Here is an 11,013-nt window from a genome sequence, read left to right as displayed (position 1 = left end):
TGACGTGTAATGACACTTAGATTATGTCCCCTGCATAAGATACCGTTAATCATAGCATGCGATCAATTTTTTTTTACTGTAACGGTTATTCATAATAATCATTACATGCTCACAATGATAAATACTTGTTCAAGATCAAAATGCAAATAATACAAGCTCGAGAAGTTGTTAAGCTGTTGGAATAAAAGTGTTAGTCGTGCATACAGCTTATACATTGATGAATAAAATACCTCACAACATCGAGCGAGAGACAGAAAATGCAAGCTTTCATCAAACACCCAACCACCACCACACTATTTTAAAATGTATGTAGAATGTGTGGACTGAAAATTACAGTTCAACCGCCAGACACACAGATGCGCACTGCGGGTGCACGAGTCACGTGACCGCCGGCCACCCGTGTCCGGTGCGTGCAGGACAGTCAGTTATCTGCCTGTCAGGTGAGAGGTCTGCGGGTACGGAACATGCTCACCTTCATAGTTCACCATGCCGTCTCCGTCCAGATCGGCCTCCTTGATCATCTCGTCCACTTCCTCATCGGTCAGCTTCTCGCCCAGGTTGGTCATCACGTGCCTGAGTTCCGCGGCACTGATGAACCTGTGCGACAGGAGTGTTGGTCTCAGCGTTCACGGAATGCATGGCACGTCTGCAGACACAAGTCTGCGAGGGAAGCTAGACAGTGGCACTCGTGGTATGAACGGCAATGCCACAGCAATGTATGTCACTGACCTAGTTGTTGGTGTGATGTAAGACACACAGACCTAGTTTTCCCGGTATGTCTGTTAATGTTGTGGCTGTCATGACAGGAATACCGGCCTCGCAGCCTCCATGGAATGTGTGTCAGGCAGTAGTCTATGTGGAATGTAGGTTAGTCACTTTTTCATAGTCTTTGTTCTGTGGCCAGATGGAGGCTAGTCACCTAATTAAATAACTCATCATCAGTGTATTTGTTATGAAAATTACTTTTTTCTCGAGTGTGAACAAGATATTGTTTTGTCAGCCAGCTGCCTAACTCTACGCTCTGGACAGAGCTCAGGAGTGGAATGACCACGTCTGTGTAGCTGACATCCAGAAAGCATTTCGTAGCGAGTTTTTTGGATGTCCTGCTAGAAGTAAGCTTTTTGGATAATTGTGGGCAATAAAATAGTTCAACTACAATCTAGTTTCTTCCAAAACTTCGTAATTATTTTGTTACAAACGAACTTTATCAAACTATTGAAGCAGTTTCTGAAAGTTTGGTTCGTGTGTTCATGTGCACCTTCTTCTTTCCTTTCTTTCTTTCTTTTCTTTCTTTTTTTTTTTTTTTTAACTTTCTGCCATGTTTCTTCTTTTAGACTTTCTTTACTACGCCTATCTCTACAGTAGCATCATCGACTGGTCCAGAGTTCAAATCGAATCCATTTTGCACAGAGCACCTCAGCAGGACACCAACATCAGTCTCGCAGTGTATCGATAAAGTATTTTGAAAGCTGCCGAGGAAGGATACCTGTCATCCTGGATGTCAGCTGACTAGAAATGTCAGACTGTGGTGCACACCTACCTGACACCACGGTCAGCGCTAAAGATCTGCTGTCTGTCAATACTTATCAGCTTGCAGGGCAAAGAGGAAAAGATAAAAATAATGATTTTGTTGGGGAGGGGAAGGGAGGCAAAGCGTAAAGGTTATTGATTTACACTAAACTTCGATTGTGGAGGGCGGTCCGGTGGTGCAACGATTAGCGCCTGTCACAACTACAGTGAAGGTTGGCTGTCCTGGGTTCAGTTCTCGTCTCGGACACACTATTCTTTCTCTAAATGTTGCATCTGTTTACAAGGTTGGCTGCCTTGCTTTAGTTTCTGGCTCGGCGTAAAATATCAATCCCCTTCCCCATTACGGACCTACCCCTCTCATAGAAAGTAATTATTTTGCACACGGCTCATGCGCGAGGTGGGGGTTCACGTGCGTACCCATTTCCGTCCTTGTCAAAGACTCTGAAGGCCTCCCGCAGCTCCTCCTCGCTGTCCGTGTCCTTCATCTTGCGCGCCATCATGTGCAGGAACTCTTCAAAGTCTATCGTGCCGTTGCCTGCAACACAGGGTCGTCCACAAGTAGACTCCCAGCTCCGAACACGAGGTCGAACACAGACACCATGATCACATGATAATGTCAGTCATCAACTCATGCACTTCGTGATCAAACAAACATCGCATTTTTAGGTCTAATGGACACAAAAGCAAACCCCGGGAGGAAAGACTCCATTGCCTACGCTTTTAATAGGCAGTGGAACATAAAACCTGATTGACTGACCGACGATTTTTTTAACCTAACCTTGTTATGAAAACCAATTTTGTGTGCGGAACTTCAATCCTGCCGTAACGTGGCTTAAAAGGGTGGGGAGGAAAGCCAATTGGTTAGAGAAAAATCGTCTGAACCCGGAGGTGTGCACACTTGGGGGTTGGATACCCGTGGAACGCATTTACTCTCCCCCTTCCATAGTTGAAACAGTTGTTAAATGAACTATTGACTTATTTGAGGGTCTGGGAGGGAGGCGATAAATTTCTCAAAAGATGACCCCGATAAAACCCTCGCACCTTGCTACCCTCAGTCACAGACGGATATACTATGAAAATATATATGTAGAAGGCATATAACAACAAATAAATAACTTTGTTATTCTAGTATCAAAGCATTTGCAAATGCTCCAAGCCATTCTCATTTTGGTTTTCGTGAGTGTAGCTGTCTTGAACTAATCTAATGAGCTGAAAGCAAATCCAGGTTTTATCTTCGCCTAACTGATGACAACTTTGCTAATAACAATATTGAATATTATGTTGTGACTTTAATAAAAGGTAGGGCATTAGGATTATCTTATTTTTTTACTCGAACTACTAACTGCTTGTCACTGACTCTCCCCGTCACACCCTTCTTCAAGCCTACTGGAATACAGAAGCTGTCCTTGTCATTCTCTCTGTCTCTGTTCTTACTCACTGCACGCTACTCACCATCAGCATCTACCTCGTTGATCATGTCCTGCAGTTCAGCCTCTGTGGGGTTCTGCCCCAGTGATCGCATGACTGTCCCCAGCTCGCTGGTGGTAATGGTTCCGTCTCCATCCTTGTCAAACAGCGAGAAGGCCTCTTTGAACTCTGCACACAACATCAACAACATGGCGAGTCATTATGATGTCAGATTAAAGACACCCGTTATTTGAAAACGGAGAGCTATCACCAGGGTCTGTAAATAAAAAGAAACCCACGTAATTCAAACAGTCACATAATTTTGTCTGTACAGCTTTTTTATAAAGCTATTACCAGTCCACCTTTTGTCTCACCTACAAATCTGCATCACGTACAACTGCAGACAGCTACCCCATTCCCACCCCTTTACAGAGCATCACAATCTGCCACAGGTTCAAGGCTGTCCCTAACTGGCAAGGACATAGAAGCTGTCTCCAAGACTTGGTAGACTGGGAACAGCATCCTTCCCCATTCCCCTCACACTTCGCTCTTTCTGCAGCAGCAAAAGCAGCAGCCTTTGCACCGCTGACACTTGTGTCAAGGTTTGGAATTCATGGCCAGTGACCCACTCAAGAGGCGTTCAGACCGATAACCTCTGACCTGTCGTGGCTGCATACATCGATGCACAACAATGAGGCGCCGTAGGCTTCCTCTGGGTGCATGACAGGCTCACAAGATCAATCGGCTCGTCCCGGGCCTCCAGGCTCGACAGCAAGTCCACATCACCACCACATTAACCGAGTAACCGTTGGCGCCTACAGCTTGAGGTCTGGAACCTGGGGCAGGGAACAGGGAGTCCGGAGTGATCAAACCTTGCTGTCAAAACATCTCTCCCACCACCCCCACGTCCATCAAGAGCACTGATCAAACTCAGATATCCCAATGTACCTGTTACACACAGATTTGTCATACCAGTCGAAATAATGCTCAGTATTTATTGAACACGTCGACCTCATCATGGTCAGAGGTCAGAGGTTCACCCTTCCTCGTGGTGCGTGGTCGTTCTCTCAGCCCGTGAGAACCCGTCTTCATTTCACCTTTTTTTTTCATTTCACTTAGTCTTCTCTTTATGAAAGGCAATGTCTTCAACTTTTTATCACTCGTTCATGAGAGTAGCTATGCAGATGACAAACAACTAATGTATCCGTTAAAGGGCCAGAGCAAAATATTTGTTTTCCAAACTCTGGGTAAACTCACCTCCCTCAACCCTTTCCGTGCATTGGCTGGTACCTCGAAAATGGAAAACAGGTTTCCACCCAAATTTGGAGAAATAATATCCGAGCTTTACCCAGTAGAAAATATTGCACCTCTCTAGACCTTTTAAGAAACGGAAAATCCAGACAGGAAAATGGAAGCAGCACTGATAGATCGCCTTCCCACATTCCCTTTCTCGGAGCTTATTTCTGATGACGGGCCACATATCTCACGCCTTGCGGAATATTTTCTGTACTCCTCTTATCAGGACAGACCCGTCATGGGATTCTGATGCTGGGATAATCAGGAAGGTGCCGTGGCCTGTCAGACTGAAGGCATCTTCACTAAATGACCTTTGGCTCAGCAGGGCAGCCACAGCTGAGAACACCGACATTTTGTGGACGGTCGCAGTTGGAATCATTGCAGAGGTAAATGTTGAGGACCTTATAGTAGTAACAATCTGTAACTACAACCAAATCCCTCCCTCCCACTCAAAACAACAGATAAACAGGTAGATGGTGAATTTACTGACACTTTGTAAGCGGCAGTATTTTTGCGAGCATATCATACCGTTTAGTGCGCTTGCAAGGAGAGAGAGAGAATCATTCAACAAGACCATGCCCTCTTTGAAGAGGTGCATAGAAACTTAGCAAAGAAAATAAACATCTTCATGCATCATCGTGCTAGAGAGGGATGGTGGTGATTGAGGAGAAGGGGGGAGGGGAAAGGGACTCAGTGGAGCTTGCAAAGGGTCCCCCATTCTCCCAATGCAAGCATATTCCCAACCCACGAAAAAAATCCTAAACCTCCCACACCCCCAACACTCACACACTTCTCCCCCGTGCCTTGGTCACGTGGTGTGCCGCATTGCGGCAGCAGTGTACACTCCAGCAGACCACGTGACAAGAACCCAAAGCACGGGGAGGCTGCGGGGCACGCTCGGTCTCCGCGGTGGCGCAGAGGTATCACTGGCGTCCTCGTCGCCGGAGGGCAGAGAGGGATGGAGAACTATCTCCAGTGCTGCTGAACTAAGTGAATGAAAGTCTGGGAGCACCAGCACCCACTGCGCTATCGATCGCCTGTGATTTTTCTCAGCGGGAGGAAATTCGCCCTGTACTTGTCTTCTGTCAACAAAAATGACCTCCGGGAAGTCGCGGGCTGAATGAGTTGCATGTGTGTGGATGTGTGTGTGGCTGCGTGCATATGAGCTCTCACTTGCTCGTCATCAGCAGCTGACATGACGTACCCGGCGTGCTGTAAGTCTAGTTCTTACACCCCTACCTCCCAACCTTCCCCAAATTCAACTCTCAAAGCTCGTCCGAGACTACACAGTGGTCCTGGCACTGCCCACCATACTTCCATCACCTTTCAGCAGACAGGTTCATCACTCGCGACTGGCAAATTTCTCTGGAGGCAAAAGATGGGGATTGGGGGGTTGGAGGTAATGCAGCAGAACCCTGCTTACTCGTGAGTTCTGTCACCCTGTGGAGGCAACTGCTAGAGTACAGGGGACGCCACCAGTAGACGACAGCTCGGGCAGTCTGTGACCTCAGGTCAGCTTTATATTTGACAGTCTAACGGCGACATACATCATTTCCTCTCTCTTTCTCTCTCTCGCACACATGTGTCCGCTCCTCCCACGCAAGAGCAAACGCAAAGTCGTACAATTTTTAATAATCTTCTCGGAATCCTCTTGTCCTCTCATATTGTCCTCACCAGTTGCTGTGCAAGGGGTGACGTGTACATGGAGCACAGACGTTGAAATCAGTTAACTCCGTGTTTTTAAACAGTATTGGAATTCTAAGCCTGGGATTAATTACAATCTTTTCCCCTACACAAACCAATAAATATATCAATACACAAAAAACTTAAAACGCCTGTTTCCTGTCCTGGTCTTGCCATTAAGAACAGAGCTTGGCCAGAACTCATAAATCTCTAAGCAATTCCAGGATCCCTTGTTTATCAAAGGAGTTAGAAAGGTCAGGTTGTCAGAGGTACTCGGGTTGCAGCTTAATTTTATCAAGTCCTTTATTCTGTTCCATGAGTGTCGGTATTTTTTTAATGAAAAAACTTTTCTTTCAGTCCTCTTTTGACCTTTACAGTCAAAGTACAGCGATTTCTTCCAGTCTCACTTGTATGACAATCTGTGAGATGAGGGGATTCAGACTGTGAGCTGCCCACAGGGATTCAACAGAAGGATGTAAATCCTCCTCCTTCACATCTCCCAGTAAAGGAAGGTCTGCAGATTCACTGTTTCATGAAATGCATTAAAATTGCATTTATTTAAAGTGTTATTGAGTGAAGTAATGGTGGACTGTTGGAAGAGAGACAGCGCATTTGCATTGAAGGAAAGTATTGAATTATATAAAAACTTAATTGTGTAGATTCGCAGAAAAGCCAGGTGAGTGAAATATGGCCCTGGGTCTGAACATTAGTAAATGCATACACACACCACACACATGCGCACACACACGTATACACACACACACGTCTCACTCTGCGATTCCAGCAGACGGCACGTCCTGTGGGAACAACACCAGTCGTTCAACGCCCTTTTACTGAGACAGCATCCGGGTCACCTGACTCTTGTAGTTGTCTTTCTCTGTCTTACAACTCACCTGACACTTGCTAACAGTTGTGCTTCTTTCTCTCTGCCAGTCTAGCAACTCTACTCATTCATCTCCGTGTCCGCCTACACATTACCTGCCTCGTTACATCTCTCGCTCGTTCTGCACGTGCAAGTCCAGGCGGAGCGCGAACGAGCTTATTTTCACCTTTTGTTTTTCTACATCCACGCACATCACGTGCATTCTTGTGAGAGTTTGTGGGTCTGTACACTCGTGTACTATCCATGCTGACAATCTATAGTCTGCACACAGCAATGTTAGTAGCTTCACGACGTTTTGACTTTTTAATGTCAGACTGGAAGCTGTATGCAGCAGGTGTCATGTTTTCTTTCCTTTCACACTTTGTTAACAGGGAGAAGAAGACTGTACCTTCCATTTGAGGGATTCAACACTTTTCGTCGTGTTCCGACTTCCAACTTCATGCAGCAGGCCCCTGGTCTTCTCATGCTCGCTTCAACTTACTTCGAAACTTACATAACAAATTCAAATACCTCCTCCCGAGTACAAATATTAGGCTCTTTCAAGGTGGATTGCTTGGAAACTCGTGAACTTTTGCTGATCATTTTATGTGTTTAAAGGAAAAGGGGGCGAGGAACATGTGTGGACTCAAGAGTCAAGAGAGTTGTCAGCTTCTCTCTGTCACCTTCATCGATTCCGAGATCGATGTGGTCGTCATTGTGCAGGACTGAGGATCGAGAAGAAAGAAAAGGAAAGATGAACACATCTTTGATGAATCTTCATCTCTTGGAATTAAAGAAGTAAATTAATTAAGGAGGACAGGAAGAATAATGTAAAAAACCCACTGCACCACACAATGCGTTTTCGATTTGTCCTGTCCTTCTGAAAGAATTCTCATATGACCACGACTGGCATGCCGGCAAGGCAGATAAGAGGTAAAACCTCAGTTGGTGTCCTCAATATAGTGAAGATAGCGACAACTTCGTCTCGGCGACATACGCCCTACCCACCATTGAATCATTCCAACCGGCACTAACACACATCTGTTCCACCAGCATTACTCCCTACTCCATCAACATCGATGTCAGTAGTTGTGATTGTAGTCAATGGACTAGTCTTAGTCTTTCTTTTCTGATTTATTACACTTTCCATCCTTATTGCTTGTTCCTTGATTCCTCTTGGCGTCTTCTTTGTTAGTCTTTTATCACTTGTCTGAACGGTTGTTTTTCCTTCCGTCCATCGTATTATGTCCATGTCTCCTACTTGCCTTAGCGCTGAGAGCATGCTCCTTCGTGAGCCTGATTATAGCCTTTATGAATCATTATTATTTTTACAATACGTCTCGGGTTGCGTTCCCTCCTGGCAGGGCTGACTGTCGGGGGTTGTATCTGGATTCAAGGCCCATCATCCCAATGTTCAGAATTTACAACGCTTTCTTCTCCTAGTACGATGTTATCACTGACTGGAAATACTTTACTGTGCAAACAAGCAAACAAACAGGCAACTAACCAACAGCGATAATTGAATCCGTTAAAAAAAAAAATCCAACAAAACACTGAGCCCCGGATGTTGCTGGCTGTCTAGCGTCAGGTTGCTCAGTCTCCTGTGGGTCAAGGAGCTTGCACGAGACTACTGGAAAATGAGTTTACAGGGTGTACAAGTGCAAAAAGGGAATCTGGCAAATACACAGAAAGTTTCAGTGTTTAATTGAAACTTTTTTGCATAAATACATAGAAGACAATTCGTTGAAGGAAAATGTGTATAGCTAAGAATTCCATTGTTTCAATTTTGGGCAGAAAACACACGTAGTTGGTCTGTAGCCAGGACTGAGACTTGCCGGACCACGTGACCCGAGCTAGCAGTCCATTAGAGACACAAGCCTGTGGGTTCACTGTAGCCAGGAGAAACTGTGCAGGCCTGGTACCCAAGGAATGTCTTGAGCCTGGGTCTGATTAATCACGATGCCAACCACAACAGCGTTACTTCCTTCTCGGAAGTGCCTTTTCAGGTGTCGCACGTGTGTGTGCGCGTGCGTTCTCGATGTAGGCTGTAGCAGGCAGGTGACAAAGCGAGGTGTAGCAGCCGCGGTCAACCAGCTTCTCTACCTGTAGGCTGCTATCAGCACGCTGGCTGTCCACTATTGATGCAAGCTACCCGTTATCAGCAGTCGTTCATTCTTGCCCTGTTACCCAATTCTTGTCTCACGGGCTGTCGACGATAAGTCACAGGCCCTCCAGGCAGCCCGCAGTCTGGCAGTCACGCGAGACTCACGCCAAGTCACGGACGGCACAGACGCTGTCCACGTGCAGGTGAGGGTCGGCGCCTTTGATGTGGGGTGCGAATAACACAGGGTTTGTAGGAAAATGTGCACCGATTGTGCGGCCTCCGTCGGTGAGATCCCTCCCTTCCCCTCCCTACTACCCACCCATGGCACGGCAGGTATGGAGCGATGAAGTCCTTAATTCTGACGATAGCTGATGGATTTGGCTGGTTAGTAGTAACGATTACCGGTGATTAGGCTGATGATAGCTGATAGCCATGGTTGGTTAGTATTGGCTGCTGAGTACTGTCATTACCTGTTGACTGGTTCGTTGGTACTAACGATAGCTGTGGTTCGTTGGTACTGGGGATCGACTGGTTGGACCATAAACATTCTGAAAGATGTCGATCATGAAATTGCCTTTTTAGTAATATTTTTTAATTGATTAAATGACTTAAATAAACACAATCACTTTCCTCTTCACACGCGTGAGGGTTCACACAGAGGAAGCAGGAATGTGTGAGTCTGGAAACGGTTGCTTGCAGGCATCCGCCATGATGGCCGGTCGCGTCTGCCTCACACCGCGAAAACACGCGTAAATTTTGACGAGTGTCTCGCGACTCATTTACCTGTTAGCAGGACGATAACAGACAATTCTCTTGTCGAGGCCCCCCCACAGGCTCAGATTTACTGCCTGTTTTTTCCATTGTTGCTACTGATTGTGTGTGTGTGCGTGCGTGAGTGTGCTAGAGAAAAGAGAAAGGAAAGAACAGTGTCAATGAAGTAAAAATACAAAAGTAAACAACAGTCTTATTTTTTTTAAACATCAGATGAGCGAAACATTCAATACAGTTTTTGTCATAAGCAAATTCCTGTTGTGGGGAGGGTGTTTCCGCGGCCATGAACCAGAAAAACGCGACCTTAGAAGAAACCGTGTACCCCGGGTGTCAGCTTTTTTGACTTGCCCCCTCCCATTCTTCAAAGAATCCGACCCGCTACCTGTTACTGTTTGATTTACCTTTGGGGTCTTCTGCTTTTGAAATCACGAGCACATGCAGCCGATGCTCGGTCTAGGACCTGGAAAAGTAATTAGGAATGCCACAGCAGACAACACATTGAGCAGAACAGTGGATGGAGGCCTCCAGACTAGCGCCATGATGCGATTGCCACAAAACCCACAGCCGCTGGATCGCTCGTGCAAACACTGAGCGACTGATTAAGGTGTGGGCCTGTGGCAGGGTGCTAGCCAAGAGGGAAGTTTCTCAACGACTTACTTCCGGTCCTGCCTTTGTTTACTTCCTGTTCTGTTGTTATCTTTTTTTTTTGCTTCTTGTTTACTTAGTTTTATGTCGCTAGATTTATTTGGATTTAAACAAGCACAGTCCCAAGCTTACAGACGTGAGTCATTTAGCTATTTACTTGCTGTGTTGGACCTACTAACACTATATTTTAAAACCGAAAAATATTACAAGTTTTGCTAAACGTTGAAAGACATTTTATGAATTTACTAAACATAAAGTGTCATGTAAAAATAATACAAAAGAAACTACGTCAGAGAAATTCAGTCATTACTGCATTTTGTTTCTCTAAAAAAGAATATAAGTGGGTGACAAGAGTTTGTTGTCCTTTAACCCCTGGCTGCAGTAGAGGTCTTTACGGCATTGTTATCAGGGATCTGACAAAATGTCTGAACAGTTCAGACACCGGGATCTAAGATCTTTAGAAACACTACCGACACTAAGTAAATATTTGTGTGATGTTGTCTACGGTTGGCATTCTCTGGCTAGTCTGCAAAGTATGTTTACAAGCTTGGGGTCGTTAGAAACACAAAGACGTAGCACCTCCTGTGTTGTCTGAACACCCTACAATCCACTGTCTGCAGATGCTCTTTCTCTGTCTTTGTTTCTCTCTCAAGTCCTTCCCACCACCACCACCAATACCCCTCCCCTCGTCAAAAAAATCTGCCACATGTGAAGT

At 45.7% G+C, this 11,013-nt stretch overlaps 1 protein-coding gene across 5 annotated transcripts in view; it reads right to left on the bottom strand.

Annotated features, from left to right (window-relative positions):
* LOC112567844 (calmodulin-A-like) overlaps positions 1-11,013 on the bottom strand; it is a 71,477-nt gene that overhangs the window by 6,154 nt on the left and 54,310 nt on the right. For all 5 annotated transcript variants that reach the window (XM_025244693.1, XM_025244683.1, XM_025244714.1 and 2 more), the window contains 3 exons: positions 2,983-3,126; positions 1,948-2,065; positions 473-597 (listed from right to left, as the gene is read on the bottom strand). In XM_025244693.1, coding sequence (XP_025100478.1) covers positions 473-597; positions 1,948-2,065; positions 2,983-3,126 — 387 coding nt within the window. The remainder of the gene's footprint in view (positions 1-472; positions 598-1,947; positions 2,066-2,982; positions 3,127-11,013) is intronic.

The sequence above is a fragment of the Pomacea canaliculata genome, linkage group LG1 (genome assembly GCF_003073045.1).
Source record: "Pomacea canaliculata isolate SZHN2017 linkage group LG1, ASM307304v1, whole genome shotgun sequence".
Lineage (NCBI taxonomy): Eukaryota > Metazoa > Mollusca > Gastropoda > Architaenioglossa > Ampullariidae > Pomacea > Pomacea canaliculata.
This window is presented reverse-complemented; position numbering and strand designations above follow the sequence as displayed.